The 17990-nt window shown below is 45.0% G+C and overlaps 6 protein-coding genes across 6 annotated transcripts; 2 read left to right on the forward strand and 4 right to left on the reverse strand.

Annotated features, from left to right (window-relative positions):
* Positions 1-55: 55 nt before the first annotated feature.
* Positions 56-4070, reverse strand: L203_103449 (uncharacterized protein; the record flags this gene model as incomplete). Its single annotated transcript, XM_066212851.1, has 6 exons — positions 56-1504; positions 1564-1722; positions 1782-2119; positions 2174-2421; positions 2477-3189; positions 3237-4070. 6 exons carry the CDS (start codon positions 4068-4070, stop codon positions 56-58), a joined length of 3741 nt encoding a protein of 1246 aa, XP_066068948.1.
* Positions 4071-4391: 321 nt separating this feature from the next.
* Positions 4392-8200, forward strand: L203_103450 (uncharacterized protein; the record flags this gene model as incomplete). Its single annotated transcript, XM_066212852.1, has 5 exons — positions 4392-6856; positions 6912-7219; positions 7262-7329; positions 7378-7808; positions 7858-8200. The coding sequence occupies 5 exons, from the start codon at positions 4392-4394 to the stop codon at positions 8198-8200; spliced, it is 3615 nt and encodes a 1204-aa protein (XP_066068949.1).
* Positions 8201-8337: 137 nt separating this feature from the next.
* On the reverse strand, positions 8338-9576 carry L203_103451 (uncharacterized protein; the record flags this gene model as incomplete). The annotated part of the gene is made up of 3 exons (XM_066212853.1): positions 8338-9003; positions 9059-9085; positions 9139-9576. 3 exons carry the CDS (start codon positions 9574-9576, stop codon positions 8338-8340), a joined length of 1131 nt encoding a protein of 376 aa, XP_066068950.1.
* A 334-nt stretch (positions 9577-9910) lies between these two features.
* Positions 9911-13362, reverse strand: L203_103452 (uncharacterized protein; the record flags this gene model as incomplete). Its single annotated transcript, XM_066212854.1, has 6 exons — positions 9911-10191; positions 10240-12775; positions 12825-12945; positions 13000-13096; positions 13149-13286; positions 13335-13362. 6 exons carry the CDS (start codon positions 13360-13362, stop codon positions 9911-9913), a joined length of 3201 nt encoding a protein of 1066 aa, XP_066068951.1.
* A 396-nt stretch (positions 13363-13758) lies between these two features.
* L203_103453 (uncharacterized protein) lies at positions 13759-15112 on the reverse strand (the record flags this gene model as incomplete). The annotated part of the gene is made up of 4 exons (XM_066212855.1): positions 13759-14464; positions 14512-14728; positions 14772-14925; positions 14972-15112. The coding sequence occupies 4 exons, from the start codon at positions 15110-15112 to the stop codon at positions 13759-13761; spliced, it is 1218 nt and encodes a 405-aa protein (XP_066068952.1).
* Positions 15113-15292: 180 nt separating this feature from the next.
* On the forward strand, positions 15293-17971 carry L203_103454 (uncharacterized protein; the record flags this gene model as incomplete). Its single annotated transcript, XM_066212856.1, has 13 exons — positions 15293-15471; positions 15524-15585; positions 15634-15834; positions 15886-16039; positions 16086-16180; positions 16225-16362; positions 16411-16637; positions 16690-17013; positions 17079-17184; positions 17239-17297; positions 17350-17428; positions 17478-17563; positions 17627-17971. 13 exons carry the CDS (start codon positions 15293-15295, stop codon positions 17969-17971), a joined length of 2055 nt encoding a protein of 684 aa, XP_066068953.1.
* Positions 17972-17990: the final 19 nt, after the last annotated feature.

A 17990-nucleotide genomic window follows, 5' to 3' on the forward strand; every position in this document is an offset into this window, starting at 1 on the left:
AGTCTCATATACAATGTCTACAACAAAATATATGACGGAATAAATGGACAGAGTCTCAGATTCTGAGTGCAGCTCCAAAATAATTTACGCTCATGGCATTTAACTCATTCACCATCTCATGCCAAACCTTCCACCACTCTTTTCCAGCTTCACTCTTTTTTTCATCTGTTGTCGCCTCGTCACACCATTTCTCCTGCAGAATGATTCTCATCCACCTCAACACTTCTACTGCTCTGTCTAATTCATCTCCAACTTTACTTTGTGCCTCATTCATGCATCTTTTAAGATAGTTCATTACTTTTGTGGCATCCCTCTCTGCCGGTGGACGATCTTTGCGTGAGTCAATCCAAAGTTCAATTGTAGAGAATATATCAGGAAGGGAAGTTGCTTTCATCAGAGCCGGCTTGGGCGGTATGATAATTTTGACAGCTCTAGCCCGAATGGATTGTAAGGGTTGTACTCGACTACCTTGCCTAACGGGCTTCACAGGTGACACACTCGCACTAACCGCTCTGGATCTTGTGCGATCGCCTGGCTGAAAAAGTGCTTGACGTCTTTTTACATTTCTTTCCTCTTGAGAGATGACCTCTTTTTGAACATCTGAGGGAAGAGCCGCAAAGACAGAAGGATCAATGTTGAATTGTTCAAGTTGTTGAAGTGTATAGCCGGGAGCAATTTCAACTTTGTCTCTTTTCGTGTTCGTTTTCTCTTCAGATTCTCTATTGTTCTTGTCTTTAGGACTATCCTCAGTGAGGTCTACTATCGCAGATTCTCCTCGATGATTGTTGGTATGGGGATCAATACTTTTTTCTCGGACTTTAGCCCATGCCCCGAACAAAGGTCCCTCTGCAATTTGTCCAGCCTTCAGCTGCATCTTTCCTTTAGGCCGAAGTTGTCTAACTATATGAGCTGCCTCACTCTTCCTAGTACCTTTAGAAGCTGGTTTGACTGGAGACAAAGTCCTTTGCCGGTTGGGTGGACGTGAAGATCCGGGTGAGACGACTTTAACAGAGGGGCTAGAAGGGGGTGATGAGACCATGTCTTGATCGAGCGAAGGAGATGAATGGAGATTTGCATATTGAGATTGAGGCTTGGAGACGTTGTGTTGGTCTTTCTTTGTAACATGATTACGGCCAACTTCCGAGGCAAGGAAAGAAGGAAGGGCGGCCAAGAATTCAGGATCAATGTCATCAAGCTCTTCCTCTCTTTGAAATGGGTGCAGCGGTAACACCGGAGCTCGTGTGTTGACAGCATCTGGGGCTTGCTTAACAAAATCTAATGTACCCTGTCCAATATCTCGTTGTCTTTCCTTGTCTTGGTTTTCATTGTCCAACTTCGTTACCTGTATCCCTACACCTCTCAGCTCGACTGGGTCAATCTTCAAAGTTTTTAAAAGTTTGACGGCTTCATCAGCTAACACAACCGGATCGTCTGTGGCGTCTCCTCGGGAACTAGTAAGAGAAGAAGATCGGGTATAGATTTCACACCAGCCATGACCTAAAAACTACTCGCCACAATCAGTCCATATACAGCGGCAAAGTAACATGTCTGTGGTACTCTTACTTTGGGTGGCTCGATAGGTGCATCAGAATGACGTTTCATCAACTTGAGTGTTATCATCCTGCCCTTGACTCCCACACCTTTCATGCGTTTGGAAACTTCAACTGCAAGACTAGCGATGTATTGCTCCGTTTCTTCTTGAGTTTGAAATCTAATACCATACTAATCAGGGACAGATAAGCACTATTTAGTTCAATGAGTCTGGTGACCATTAAACTTACATTCATCTCTGCGCTGACACTTTTCCGCATTTTGTCTCCCTCCAGTCCTCTCGGATCAATACCCCTTAAATACCGCCAAAGCATGTCTCCTGTCTTTTGGCCTAATAATCTTCTCCATCTTATCTTGCTCACACCCAACAGTTCTCCGACTATGGTTGTTTTGAAAGCAGCTTCTATCTTAGCTTTTGTTGAATAACCAACTGAAGGGAAGCTCTTAACGTCTAACGGTGCAAGAAACGAAGCGCTATCTCCAGGCAAGAGATGGTAGATGCCGGCAGGCTTGGCATGACGTGTAGCTAGCTTCGCGAGAAGAACGTTATGAGCTATGCCGATACTAACTGTAGTCTGATAAGTTTTATGTGTTCAGTTGCGATATTGTAGAAGTAAGATACCTTCACAACCTTCAGTGACTCTCCTCACATCATTCCTGATATTTTCCGCTAGCTCTAAAGCAGGGTCTCTCTTTTTCTTGCTTGATAATCCCGACTCGGTCTCTGAGGGTAACCTTGCTCTTGCTGTTGCTTGTGCTGTAACGTCTATCAGAGCCTCGTCAACGCTCACCGCCTGAAGATCGTCGGCATAGCTCATCAGAACGGTATAAAATGCTAAAGATTTCTTTTTGTAAGTTTCAAACTCGTACCTGTACTCTGAACATCAGATTACGATAATCTAATATTGTGAGTTTTTGAACTCACGGCATAGTGACAAGATCTGGTCCAACAAGTTCTTTGGCTCGTCCTAGGCTCATACCATTGCGAACGCCATTTGCCCTTGCTTCATACGAACAACTGGCAATTTCTGAAGTACTACCTGAACCTTTTCCAGAAGAATGGCAAACAACAACAGGCTTGCCTTTTAAATAAGGCCGAGAAGCTAGCCCACAAGATACAAAGAAAGCATCAAAGTCAACATGAAAAATTACTCGTTCTGATAGCGAAGAAGGGATAGCAACAAGCGGAAGAGATGGGAGTACTGAGTCTGCGAGAGAACGAGCTCCTCCTTTGCCATGTTTACTAGCTCGAGGGTGGACAATCGCAGCCATGGCATCTTCAGATCGTTTTTGGGCATCCTGGACCAACACCTTCAACTCAGCCTTCCACATGGACAAATGATGCAATCTGCTGTTCTGATAGTAGCCATCGATGAAGCCGCCAGCATCGCCTCTCTCAGCTGTATTTTGGGCTCGCCAGGTCACAGATTGAAAAGCTTTCGCAGTGTGTTTGTTAGATTCTTTTTTATAGTAGTGTTCATAGGTCCCTTCGGAATTTTGGACATTGCGGGATGATTTAAAAGGAGAAACATCACTTGGTGAGGGTAACCCAGGAGATATTGAGATACAGGAGCGTCGATGATGCTGAGATGTTGAACAGGATTGAGTTTTTCTGCTTTTCAATGATGTGCTATCTGTCTACGAGAAGTGATTAGATTTAACTAATGTTCAGGTTTGGGACCCACCATGGTTCCGTACCCTGTAGTATTCTTTGGTGGCTTTGAAGTCTCTCCGGCTTCTCGAGTAGGATCCGTGATAAGCCCCGTAACAGTCGTAGATGCCGTGGTGGTTTTCTTATCAAAAAACTCTTCAAAGCCTTTCCGGCTACCTTCTTCCCATCCTCCTTCAGGCCGTAACCTCCACTTGCGCCAATCTAGTAGTTTTGCCTGTTCACAGCTCTCCACAATCCACCCTTCTTTTATCACCTTGTGATTTTTGAATTCTTCATGTTTTTTCAGAGTTAACACTGGAGCAACGATATAATCCACCATCGTCTTGCCTCTCAATACAGGATACAATGTTCCTCCCCTTTGAAGGATAAGTTTCCGGAGCTGCTCCATTGGTGGGTGAGTGTTACCATTGATATAGAATGATAATCCTGTAAAAAGTTGTGGAAAAGATGCAGAAGCGGAAGCAGCTGCTATATTGGCGTTCTGGGCTTGCACTTTGATTTCTTTTTTGCGCATATAGTCGCCAATGTCACCAAACCGATTGGGTGCGTATTCGGGATTAGCTAAATATGAGTTTCGATCGTCATTATCAACATCTCCAGGATTGGGTAGAAATGTGAGCCCATGTTGAGGAGAGCTTGAATTATCCTTGGCCCTCTTGCAAGAGGTGACATATCTTCCATTGTCTTTTGATTCATGTGAATCGACGGAAGTAGAGCGAGGTCTCTTGGGAGGAGGGGAAGGGATGGGTATAATGGCCGCTTCTGCCCAGAATGATGGCGAGGAGAATGGGAATGACGACGGTGGCTCCGGGGACTGCCCGCTATGTATCTTTTGTTCTGCTGACATAGACCATGGTTATGGCTAGTTGCCATGGAGTAGATGAGAATGAAAGTGGAAAGTGGAAAGAGAAAAGTGAAAAGTGGAGGTGGAGGCAAGGATGGAGCTTGTTTACGTCCAAGAAAAGAGTCAAAATGATGGCATTCTTTTCTCTCTTCTCTTTCATAAAACTATTCAATATCATTTTATTGTCAGCCAACGACTGATGATGGGCGAGACAGACAACACTTACATTACCAACAATTAGGAAGGTTGGTTCAGACGGCCTATCGCACACCTTTGTCCTCACGTTGGACTGGCCCATCTGGGTCCCGCTCACCACACTCAGCTATGCCCAAACCGACTTTTCTTCAAACAGTCTTGAGGAAACCGGCTCGTTCGTACGCTAATACAAATGCCCCCTCTCCATGGTCAGACACCTATGATCAGGACCAGGATCCAAAATATCCAACCTCCTATTATTCTGAAGAAAGCCCTTCATTGGGTTCAGTCAGTCGTCACATGTATGGCGATGTGGGCACCAGTAAAAGGCCTGTTCGCGGACCATCTTCGACTGTATCTGCGTCCGCTGCTAGCGAAAGATCGATAGTGACGAGATTCCCAAAGTCTGCCAGGAGAGCTGCAAGTCATGTCATCTTACGGGATGGAGAAATAGTGCATGCACCATACGAGAACGAAGCTGTGTCAGAGTTGTCGTCAGCTTCGGCAACAAAAAAGTCAAGCATAAAGAAAAAAGAAAAATTCTCACCTCTTCCTGCGGGGACATATCCAGCGAAAGAAATTCGTCGACGACCGTCAATGAAAGGAACGTTGAGAACCAGGAAAGAGAAGAGGACTGCATCGGTGGACGATGATGCTAACTCTGCACTATCATCACCCATATGCGCAACATTACTCTCTGAACCGGTTCCAAAGTTATCAAGACTGAGCGAGACTTCGTCTTCTGCACTTTCTTCTCCACTTCCAGCTTCTCCTATGGTAGCATTACAACCCAAGGGCGTGGATTTAGCTATAGAAATGATACAATCAAGGTCCGCAATATCTGCAACCACAAAAAAGTCTCCTGAATCGCTTCTTGCACAAACAATTTCTTCAACATCTACCTCAAATTCATCTCTGCATCTCACGAGTGAACAGCGGGTATCAATACCTCCTGTCACTGAACACATGGCAATACTCACATCAAATATTGAAGGAGATATGGAAACGGACGATGAGGTATTTTACACTCCCCGATCTTCATTTGAAGAACAACCAACTCCTATAGACATTGTTTCTGAATCTTCTATGGCTTCTCAACCACAAACAAAGTCTGCGAATTATCCATTTGAAGCTCCAGTGCTGAACATTTTACCTCCTACACCAGCGCCTGTCATTGATCCACCGACATCACCGTTCCGCTCTTTTTCAACGTCGCCGACATGTTCTCCAGAGGTATCAACTCCTTTCTCTCATCACCTTCATCCTGAGGAACGCAGCCGATTGCTGTCTATCCATACTTACATAAAACCTTCATCTAAGGCTTCCCCTCGAGTTCTAGTTCCCCCAAACTACATTTCTCCTATTTTACCGAAAGACGATCTTAATATTCAAAGCGTTTTTAGTAATGTAGGCTCTGATGAGAATAAGAATTCTGAATGTTTTGGTACTCGTACGCCCGATCATTCCTCCAATCGCCTTTCCCGCAAATCATTCACTTCCCGCCCTTCCAGTCGAGCTCATACAGTTCGCTCATCTTCTGGTGACGAGGGCCGTCCCCGATCCCGAAATGTTTCCATTCGCTATGTATCTCAAAGCTCATTCGAAGACGGGAGTCGGGCTGCTTCCGAAGTTTCATTTGGCTCAACTACTGGAAGAGAAGGAAGTACAAGAGGCAATGTTGGCGGATTCGGAAAAGGAGGATGGGCTGCGGCGGCTGCCAGTGGGGGATCGAGAGGTGGTGCGACTTCGCCAGTTATGTATCTACCTACCCAAGGAAACGGCTGGGAAAACTTTCAGCCTCCTGTTAGGCAATCAAAGTTCATGCCATTGCCATTCGCCTCGTCTCCTTCTTTTGACAAGTTAGTAAGCCTTAAGCGTGCTGGGAACTCTTTCGCAAATCCTTCAAGTGTCTCGTCGAGCCAGACTAATCCACAAATTCCAAACTCACATCTCAATTCGTTTTCTTCCTCAAGCGAACACTCTCAGCAGTCAGAAGGCCTTTTTGTTCCGAGCAGATCCTATGTTAAGAATGTACCAAACCAAACGAGACAGAATAACCTGTCATGTGGAGATGTTAATAACTACGGCGCTGAGAGAGGGGAAGCTTTCTGTGGTTCGACGCAAAATTCAGAAGTCGTACCATTCCCTGTGAGAACCACCTCTCCCTTGCCCAACTCTTACCCTCAATCGCCAATCTTTACGCGCCCAGCAACACCTCGCAATGGCTTCGAGCCTCCGTCTTTCCTTGATCCGGATATTCTTACTGTTCTACCTGAGATGTCTTTGCGAGATTCAGAAAAACTGCTACATGCCTCTCCAGAATTCTCCCAGAGGAGCTCAAGGTTGTCTTTGTCGAATTCGTATAATAATTCCCGCAGATCGAGTATATTTAAAGCAATGAGTGAAGTTGGATTCGGCGCTGTTGGGAGCGGATCTTCAGAGAAAATAGAAAGCTCTGGCTATATGCCTCCGCCACCTTTAGTCAGCAGATCGAAGCGCACTGATGGAGGTCAGAAATGGGAGGGAAGCTCGTATGGCGACGGGGTACTGATGGAATCTCATGGTAGAGATCAGCTTGGAAATGGAGGATACACGTGAGCCACGATATTTCCTTATCTACATGAGCTGCGATTCTAAACATGGATCCAGAAATTTGATTCTTCCCTCGGGATCTTACAGACCATCAAACCCAGCCAAATCAACGTCCGATCTAGATGCACGTATTTTAGGGCTTCCTCATGCGACTATGGCGTCTATAACCCTTCAAACAGCTTTTGATCGTCGTCATGCCACTCCTGAACATCTACGGGATCAGTTATCTACACTTGTAGACTTCACGTCTCATCTGAAACCTCCTCACAAAATCAGAAAGAATCACTTGTTGATACAAGTCTACGCGGTTGCCCTTGATCTCACCGATCTGACAGCGCTAGAGGGAAAGAGCAGAGGTGACGTGGGTAAGTGGGTACCAGGCAGGAGTTTCGTGGGTAGGGTTTTAGTGATTGGGACTGATGAAAAAGAACTCGTACGAGGAGATATAGTCATAGGAATCACAGACATACGAAAGGTTTGTCCTTTTTTCTACATTATTTATCATCTGAGCTGATAACATCAGAGTGGAGCCTTATCGGAGTATATTGTTGTTGACCGTCGTCGCGTTTCTCGTGCGCCATTTCCTACTACTCTTTCTCTGGAGCAACTCTCAATCCTTCCTTTGGAAGGCATCGCCGCTGCTCGCTGTGTCCATGGTGCATTAAATCGACATAGTCAAGCCATTGTTCATGACGCTCACATTGGCGTTGCAGCCCTTGTATGTCAGCAAATGGCACGAGCGGGTGTACATGTCACAGCTGTGATTCCTGGTGGGAACGGCTCCCATGATGCTTATATGAAATGTCTGGAACATGGAGCAAAGGGCGTGCTGATGGGGTCGCCAACGGCAGTAATGATCAATATGGAGGAAAGTGGATATGACTTTGTCTTTGATACCCATGGTGGACAGCGGGTGTATGATGCAGCCAGAAGACTTTTAAGGGAAGGTGGAAAGTGAGCAAAATGGTCTTTGTGGATTTCTCGATACTAACAAACTCTTCAGACTAGTATCGACAAAGCGGCCAGAAGCCACGTTTAGCCATGCACCGCCCCAGTCTGCATCTCGCTCTTCAGGTATCAAAACTCTTCGATTGGTCTTCAGCTTCAAACGCAAAGACTTGAAACAAATTGTATTTGAGTACATATCTCCTACAGCTTCCGGAGAATCAGAAGTGGACATTGCGGGCATGGATTGCCGAGATGTCATGGAAGAGTCTTGTATGTCCATTTTCAGGCCAGTACTGGATGCCGAACAAGACGTTGTGCCCTTTGAAAAGGGGCAAGAGGCATTTAAGTCCCAAGGATGGCGAGAAGGTGGTACCAAAGTAGTGAGGATTATAAATTAGATCTTTTGCTCGCATATCCTTCATCACATATAATTAGATTATACAGATTATACTCGGGTTTATACCGAGATGAAAAAAAGTTGTAATTTTAGTTACCAACCGTTGTAATAACGCACTATAGCATTATGTCTATCTATTTATCTATGACGAAATGTTCCGTAACCTTCAGCTACATGCTCTTCACGTGGAGCAGCGCTCAAATTACCTCCTTGACTTGATTCAGCCTCCCTTGAAATTCCCATCTTGGTATTGCTACTCCAGCTTTTGCCTAGTAATCTTGCACTCTTTGTACGTCTCACTAAAGACCCAAGAACTGGAGAACTGCCTAATGTATCCAAGCGAGATGCGATATTGAAAGCGGGTGGCAGACTGAGAGCTAACGGAGATGTTGGAGGAGGAAGGTCAATTATAGATGAAGAGGATATGGAAGATGCGTCATAGTCATCGTGTTCTTCGGATCCGCCATCGCTTTCGTCGTAACCATAGCCGTCTAGAACAGAATGTCCGTCATTATCGTGGGCTTCGTTTGAAGATTCGTCGTCATTTCCTTCTCCTTCCATTCCAAAAATATCTTCACTGTCCCCCTCAGTAGTCCAGTCACTTCTTATCGTCAGTCGACTGACATTGCTGACTTTTCTTCGATGCATGCGCGGATCCCTGGTAGAGCCGGGCGTCATAACAGCATCCTCGCTTTGGAATGCGAAGGGCGAAGCTTCCTGTACGTGAGTCTGAGGGAGACGAAGTGCAAGAGGATGAGTACGATGAGTCGGTGGGGATAGACGAAGGAGGAATAGAAACACAAGCTTGTCAGTATCAATGTCAGTATGCAACGACCAGCATGGCAGAACATGTCTTTACATATTCAAAGACACCTATCCCAGCAAACTTTGTCCTGTCAACATGATACGTTTCAGGACTGTATCGACCAAACCACTCACAATCACCAAAAACAGCATCAACGAAAATTCCACCTTGCCTTTACCGTCTCTCGAGTCCGCATTGCGGCTTAGCACCAGTATACACCACTCCCACACTGCCAGAAACAAACTCGCTCCGCTCCCTGCCGCAATCCATCCGCCACGAGCTCTCCAACGTTTTGTACAACCCACAAAAACTAATATGAGAGCTCGACTGATCCCAGCGGCAACAATAGGCTGTGGAAGACCTGTTGATGTGTTTGTAGCTCGACAAGTAGTATGAACAGCGTCTGCAATTGCGAGAAAGAATAGAGGGCTAGCAAATCGCAAGGTAGGTCGCCGTCGAACCTTGGTAGGTGCGATTGAAGAATTAACTTCAGCAAGAGGTGAAGAAGGATTTATAAGTACAGGAGCGGACGAAAAAGTAGATGCTATTGAAGAAGAATGTCCACGAGCCATTTGTATGTATAAAGAATAATCTTTATATAATTTGAGCGATTGTTGTAATAGGAATAAATGAATCAAGAACAAAGAAATCAAAGCAATATTAACCATGTCAGAAAAAGTTCCGCTCACTTTATCTGCTCACAGTTCATTGGCAAATTCGATGGTTTCACATAACACCATAGTATGAACAGTTGCGAATGGATGTATCTATATAATGCCTACACAAGTTATACAATGGTCCGCTCCTTATACGCCTGAGCATACAAAGTCCTAGAAAGAGCTGCCCGTTTCTTAAACACAATTGCTTCTTGCTTTGATTCTGCCTTTCTCATCGCTCGGTAAAGTCCTATCTCCAAGCAGGTTTATTGGCTCCATCTCCGGCACTCACAGAGACTCCCAGTTTATTCATAGAAGGCCTTGAGTTCAAAGTGAATTTAGTGGGTGGAGCCAGCAATGAAGTGTCACCAGAGTTCAGTCTGCTAACTGACGCTCGTGATGAAAGAGTGAGCCGAGAAATTGAAGTGTCGGCAGGTGAAGAAAAGGCTTCTCGAAGGTTACTAGTAGATAATCGAGAAGCAAGTGATGGACCTCTCACAGGCGGAGAACCAGAGTTTCCACCAAAACCTGCTAATGAGTGTGTGAATACTCAGGATGGCATTTTGTGAATTGACATACCTTGGACAGACATCCTTCTCTTGCCATCGCTTCCAAGACGTCTGGGACCGCCCGATAAGCCAGACAGTCCAGCACCACTCGGTAGCCCTTTTCCTAACGCTGTTAAGGACGTATCAGCATGGCTAGGGATCATACTCAGCCTCTGCTTAGACCTGTCATGTCTTGTAGGTCCAATCATTGAATCCCGTCTATGGGCGGGGACTGGAGGCGGCAGCATTGCGCCAGCACTCGGAGGCATAGAAATCTTTATGTTGGCAAATGAGGATAGCCCATTAGCTTTAGCTGCTGAAGAGGCAGTGGGCTTTAAAAGGCTGGATTTGGATCCAATCGAAGGAGGAGAAGGTTGGACAGGGGCTTGCAAAGAAAGCTCAGCAAGAGGTCCAGGCCGGTTTGGACGGGCAGGAGGCGCCATGGGCGAAGGTTTACTGCTGCCAGTCGATGCAGGGGATATGGACGCGATGCTGCAATCATCTGGTGATGAGTGGGGAGCCTGAGAAAGGCCACGAGCAATTCTCATTTGCTTCCAAGCTGGTATGTTATCTGTCCTTTGCTCTTCCAAAGATGCCGTCGCTTGCACAGGAGCAGCAGAGACAGGGGCAGGTAAAGGCCTCAAAGATGTGGGGATCAAGAATCCAGGCTTACTATCTTCTAGATCGGCAGAAATGTCGAAAGTACTGCTCTGATCGGCAGAGCCTGGACTAGAGAATACGGGACAATCCTGAGCAATTGAACGATCATCTATCTTGCCTTCTCCGGTCTCATCAGGCCAACGCAACTGCTTCTTGATTTCTTTGGTGTTGTTGGAGTTCATGATACCCGTAAATAGACTCTTCCGGAGAGCACCTTTTGGAGAGTTACGATCACCGGAATATCGAGGTGAAGAAACACGTCGACCTGTAGATGCTCGTCGAGGTGAAGGTGCCGCTAGAGAAACAGGAAGAAGGTTTCTAGTTACGTGTACTTGCGTCTGAGATTTGGCGCCGAAAAGGGAAACGATGCTCTTGTCGACTTGAGACTCGAGAGATTGCAGTTTGCTCTTGACCGCATTAGTATCATTGGTGTCTATCAGTGAATAGATAGATTCAATCTCTGAATGAAAGTTTGTTGAAAATTGTGAAAATGTAGATGCCACCTTGGTGAGCATTTCTGCCTGTTCGGAAATGTAATCCCTCAAGCCGCGTTCTTTGGCTGCTGATACACTTCTGACGATGTGAGCTTTGTGTTCTGCCACTTTTAGCTGATGTTGATACATGGCTTCAGCAAGATCTTCCTCAAATGATCTTTCTTCTGCTTTTTTAAGGAGATTGGTGAGCGTAATATGTTTGAGACTCTTGCTTTGTATACCAGCTTGGATTTCGGAGTTAAAGCGATATGCCTCATCTTCATGTTCAATAAGAGCCTTTAAATAAGCGCTTTCCTTTCTTGCATCGCCTTCTGATCTCCCTTGCGTTACTTCCATCTCCACGTCTTGTATCCTAGCCTCGAGAGCTTCCACATTTAGTACCGAGGCATTCCATAAGGCATCCATCTCCGATCCTTCTAGAATGATTGGTAGAAGCGTGTCTATCTCATTTTGGACTTTGCACAACTCCTCCTGAGATTCTTGCCTTGCTTTCTCTAATCGTTTCTGCTGCAAACCTGACTTGGTATTCGTATTATTATCCAGCTGAGAACGGAGACTTTTGATGGTCTCCTCAAGAGTGACAATTTTTTGAAGCCATTGGGCTGTGCGTAGTTCGACGCCAGCCGTATTACGCGATACTTTAGTTGAAACCTTCTTAGCTTTGTCGGCCCATAAAAGAGTGTTGTTGGTTTCTTCAATATCTTTTGAGCTTGGCGATACACAGTTGATCATGACAGTCCTACAGTTACCGCCTAGAGAAAACTTGAGTAATCTCGTCAACTTGCTATCTCGATAGGGAACATGCACTCTGACGCCGCGAACTGGTCGCTGACATAAAGCCGATATACAGCCACTCAAAGCTAAAAGAGATTTGTTGATATTGGCACCCTCTTTCATTCGCTGGCCTCTATTGGCAGATGCCTTTTCACTCCCTGCTAAATCGATGATGGAAAGGGTAGCAGAAGTTGAGCATTGTCGGACAATGGTGTTGGCGAGATCAATTTCAGCTCCTCTCTCGTTTCTACCCACATTGATCTGTAGAACGAGGTGCGATCGTGAAGATACGGAGTTTCTCTCAGTGAAAGATGTACTTCGTCTATCGTTACCTAGAATCACCAATGACATGACTTCTTCAACTGAAGTTGGCCGTCTGAGTGTCACTTTATCAATAGTGACTCGCTCTTTTTCATTCTCGAGTAATTTTAATCCCCCATAGGGACAGTTTGGGTAATCGTTGCTGAGAAGGTCGCGAATAGTTTCATTGTAAATTTCAACCATGGACATTTCAAAGTAAGTGTCATATTGATCTCTGGTTTCTTCTACAAGGTCGAACAGTTCCCTCATCGTTCTGATGATGATGCCTGGTTGTTCCTCCGTACCCGAGATGGTGTGCGTTTTACCACAACCAGTGGCCTAGATGAATTGTATCAGCGGTCCGTGTAGAGGCAGTACTGTTTCTTACACCGTAGGCAAACACCGTCGCATTATATCCATCTAATACACCTGGAAGTAGAGCCTTTGCAGTCTTTGTAAAGACCTGCTCTTGATCTACATCCATTCCGAATACTTGGTCAAACACATATCTATTCATCACGATTGTCAGCAAGACTGCATCAATTTTTTATATATCGGCCTACTTTCTGTTCTTGAACCTCCTTCCCATAACAGGACCGCCTCTTCTCTCCAGTTCCTCAGTAGGTTTATCAAAATCCAACATTCTGTGATCAACAACCTCTACATATTTAATTAACCACAAGTCGATTCAAGCCTCTTCATAATAGCTTACCAACGACCTCTCTCAAGGATCCAACTGCCGAACGTGCTGACGATTGTCCAAAATTCCCATCTCCTTGAAAGAAGGGTTGCGAAGATGGTTTTTGAACAAAAGGAAGTTCTTTCTCGGGATGCCACGGTCGTACGCGCACTGACGCTGTCAGCTATAACAAAGTGGGACTTAAAGCAGAGGTCTGACCCGCTATTTGGATCGCATTGTTGTCCATCGTAACGTTTCACCTATCCAGGCGTTGTCGTAGGGAAGCTGTTTTGAATGAATTAAGTTTGCTGAGAGTGCGGTTGACCAAATTTCCACAATGGGTTTATTAAACCCTTTTACTTCTGGGCTTCTCACCTTTCAAGTGTTCTAGTTAGTAGAATAATAGTATGAATGCTAAAAAATATATAGATAATCAGCTTGTTGAAAATGAAAGTTATGTTGTTGTTTTGATTTCTTGAAGAAAGCAACCGCGTGTGATTGTTTATTTCCCGGAGTTTTTCCATTTAATCCCGCTACTTTATTTGAAGTACTGCCATTTTTCTAATTAGAAAAGTTGATTAGAATTATAAATATACAAGCTCAACACTTGTTTCGACATATAATCATATGCATGATGACCAGATTACCCAGGAGATAGTTCAGCGCCCAGTCTCCATGCTCTACTTGCCCTTCCTCCGCACCGAAGACATGTCCACAGCTCCATTTCTTCTTTTTGGCCCTCCTTGTTTTGTACGGATTTTTGGCGCAATTTTTCTCGGTGCTTGTACAACTCCTCTCCTATGCAATAATAACACCATTGGCACCCGCCATTGCAGTCCGTCTTGGCAGGCATGAATACTCTATTCACTTCAACCTTATCTTCTGCTTCATCATGGCCAAGCATGGGTTCGGACAGTCCGGAAATGGGAGGTAGAATAATTTCTGAGCCTTGAGTGGTGGAGCTCAACGAAACAGGTGCGTTTGAGCGCTTGATGTAACATAAAGGACAAATATGTCGTGGAAGATGCGCCAATGGGCCTTTGTGAGGTTGAACTGTGTTCGAATCTATGGGTTGATTGCGATCCTGCGGGGGTATGATAGGCAGCGATGTGTAGTCAATGTTGGTAGGCTGAGAGAACAAGTTGTTCATAGACTTTAAAAGCGCTAGTGGGGATAATCTGAGGGAGGCAGGAGCTGATGGCAGTAATGGCACTGCAAACATGAGAAACTCGGTAAAGGTGTTCCAGACGAGCTGGCGGTTCATAAACTCATAGGACACTAGCCTTGCCAGGTGCGGTTGAGATGGAACAAGTCGTAATCCAAGTATACGTAGTAGAAGCGAAGGATATCTGTTGAAATGATAAGTATTCACTCGATCGTATCCCAGTCAACCAACCTTGAATCATACAGGAAGCACAACCAGCCTGCGGCTTCCCAAAGCTTCGCTGCTAGTTCCATCCTTCCGAGGACATTCCAAGCTTGCTTTCTGCGATCATGATTGGGCAATTCAGGCCACTGTTTTGACAGTGCATGTTGTTTCACACGTTGAAACACATAAGAAGGCAAGATTGAAGGGTGAAGACATAGATAAATCAGTAATTTGGTGTGTTCAGCTGAAGGAGATCAGTTTATGCCGCTTTAAAATACTTGACTTACATGTTAATCTTGACCTTGGACTACTGACTAGCTTTAGATTTTGCAGGCTAGCACCCGGAGAACTACGGACAACTGGGTCCAAAACACCATATCGAAAGATTACAAATTTTATGATCAGCTGCACTTCAAGCTTCAAGTCCCATAATGAGCTAGACTTTCCGATAATTAGCTCAATACCGTCTCTGACAACAGCACTTTACTCTGAAGTTTTCGAGTGCTTTAGAAACTCTTTCGATGAGCATCGAGACGAGAGCCTCATCAAGCTCATCAGCATCCAACTGACAGACTCTTGGTGTCCTGGATGATTCGGATGGAGCTTCTCCTGGATAGGTTTCTCTCATGGTGATTTTACTTGATAATATCTGAAATAATAATATCTGAAAACTTGAATGGGGTGCTTCAAAGTCGTCGGTCAAACCATTGCCGATTGTTACGTAATTTACTTTGTTTTGAATTGCTTTGATAAGTCATTCAGAAACAACATTTTTATGACAATAAATCAATAAAAGACGAATGGCTAGATGACATTTTCAGTAGCTGCACTTATAGTGCCGTTGCTTTTGTTTTCGACGGCACAAGCATTATGGCCATTTAAGGAAAAACGTTTTAAAGATGAGGCCTTCATTAATGCTGGATCATTGGGCTTGGACAAGGTAGAAGGGAGAGTAGTGGCTTTCGGTGATTGGAATGGTGATTCAAAGTATGTGGGAGAGCGATATTGGAACTGGAAAAATGCTGACAGTGATAATCAGGTTAGACCTGTTTACGCTCTCAAAAAGTGGCAAAACTGTGCAAGTTCACCTTTGGAACAAAGGCCAGTCTAGATTCTATCCCTTCTCACATAACTGACTGGCATATACAGACAAGTTTCAGTACATTCCGTCGCACACACTCTCTGTTTCATCACAAATACTGAATGTTGTGTCTGGTGACTATAATCATGATGGCATCTTAGATTTATTGATAATGTCAGACAATTCTGAGGATGAAGGATGGTGGGGGAAGAAGAAAGAACGGCTAGGAATGCAAGTCTATCTTGGAGGAGGCGAATTTGGAGGATTCCGTATGCGATTGGTCTTTTTAAACAAATTTCTTACCAATAACGTGTCTATAGAAGCCAGTCCGTGGACCATGCCACTTTCCAAATCAGCTCAACCACTGGTCTTTGATGCAGATGGATCCCTCAGACCTTCTTTACTAGGCCACCATCCTACAGAAGGGAGCGATGGAGCAGTTACTTGGTTAAATAACGGAACTGGCTTCAGTCTGCAAGTACACGGTTAGTTGTACGGATCAAGTTGACTCTGGCGGCAGGCAAACTCCACCGTTAAAGCCTATAAATCAGCTGTGTACACTAAAGAATCCGCACAGTAGCGCATACATAGACATTGATGGAGATTGTCTTCCAGGTTCGTCAAAGACATTTTACCAGACTGAATACTGAATTTGACAGACCTTGTCTTGCATTGCTCTACCTTGCAATCTCAGGATTCACTACAGATTTGGCTCAATCGAGGTGAAGCCGGATATATTCTTGCTCGATCGTACACCCTTCCTTCCGGCGCTGGCCCACTGTCATTCGCCGATATAAGTGAGTATTTCAAGCCATCTTTGACTTTGGGCTAAAGGATAACTATAGACCGAGATGGATCGATCGATATAGTCTTTCCAACATGCTCTCGACGATCGGAATCGTCGGGACTTGGCTCAAACTGTAACATCAACATAGTTTATAATAAGCAAGCATCATTGTGTTCAACTGAGACTTCACAGTGGAATCAAGATGAGCTGCTGAAATGTAGAGGTTGGGGCGATATGTGTATCTCTGATGAGAAATTTGAATTCAGTTTTGATGCAGATGACCCTGTGAGTCATTCATTAATCGAAGGGTATGGCGGGTGCTGTCTGACTGTTGCAGGGATTTGTTTCCATACCTTTGGCTTCTCTCACGTCCGATTCGGATGCTCGCATCCTTCTTCATGTTCCCTCGACACCTTCCATCCCTCTACCTCTTACGCCGGGTGATTTCAATCTTGATGGCTTCCCAGACCTTTTGTTTATCATTTCTTTGAGCGGCAGCACTACAGTAAAAGTGCTAGAGAGTGTACTGTGTACAAAAGGGGTTGTTGGATGTGCCAAGAATACCAAGAGAGGATGGAGGTTTGGCGGAGGAAATGGTTGGCGAGGTTTGAACGAGATTCGAGATGCGGTAACTGCAAGTTGGTTGGACTTTGATGAAGATGTGAGTGCCTGCCCAGATGCTCGAGCAATCTGCGGCAACTTGTAATGCTGAATGCTCTTCGTTAGGGATCTCTAGACATCCTGGTCCAGAGAACCGGGAAGCAGTCTGGTGAAAAAGTGACATTTATAAAAAATGGCTTTTATCATGACGCATTCTTCCTCAGGACACAAGGTTGGTCAAGAGTTTTCTACAAAGGTGAACAACAATATTCTGACAAACACCAAGTCTTGAATGGGGTTTGTGATGGCAAGTGTGAGCCGACTTTGGGTGGAAAGACGTACAATGTAGGTTTCTTCGTTTCATATTGGCCATGGCTGAATGTTGACCGCAATATAGCCACTCGGCGTAAACTATGCTGGCGCGAGCTTTAAATTCACCCTATTGGACACAGCAGGTCGTCGTGTAGCTCAGCAAGGCAGGTATCCCTATGTCACAATAGACACCGTAATTGACAAGTATATCAGTGACCCAACTTGCACAAAGCGGCTATCATTCTCTACAAATGCCATACGCATTTTTTGGCCTTGGGCGAACAAACAACTATGTCGAGGCAAGTACTGTTTGCATCTGTGCCAATGATTGTGTCAGTTTTCTAACGTGCTGCAATGGTTAGAAACTTTTCGTCGGCGCGTCACTCTTTCCACCCAACCACGTAACTGTTCTCGAATCCCTTATTCCCAATTCCCAAGTGATCATCAACCCTCCCTATCCTGCGTCTCTCAGACCTGATGAAAACAAAGAAAATTCGTCTGTCTCTCCTGTCAAATTACGATCGACCGAATGGAAATCTCGGCTATATCTGAAGCCTGGTGATTGGGTTCCATGGGTAGGTGCTGTGGTATTGGGAACTGTGATTGTTCTGGGAACTGTCGTGATAGGGCTGTACGAAAAGGAAAAGCGAGAAGATGAGAGAGAAAGACAGAGAGCATTGCATGCTATCAACTTTCAGGCATTATAAGATTATGTAATTTAAATAT

The sequence above is a fragment of the Cryptococcus depauperatus genome, chromosome 4, assembly GCF_001720195.1.
Source record: "Cryptococcus depauperatus CBS 7841 chromosome 4, complete sequence".
NCBI classification, from domain to species: domain Eukaryota; kingdom Fungi; phylum Basidiomycota; class Tremellomycetes; order Tremellales; family Cryptococcaceae; genus Cryptococcus; species Cryptococcus depauperatus.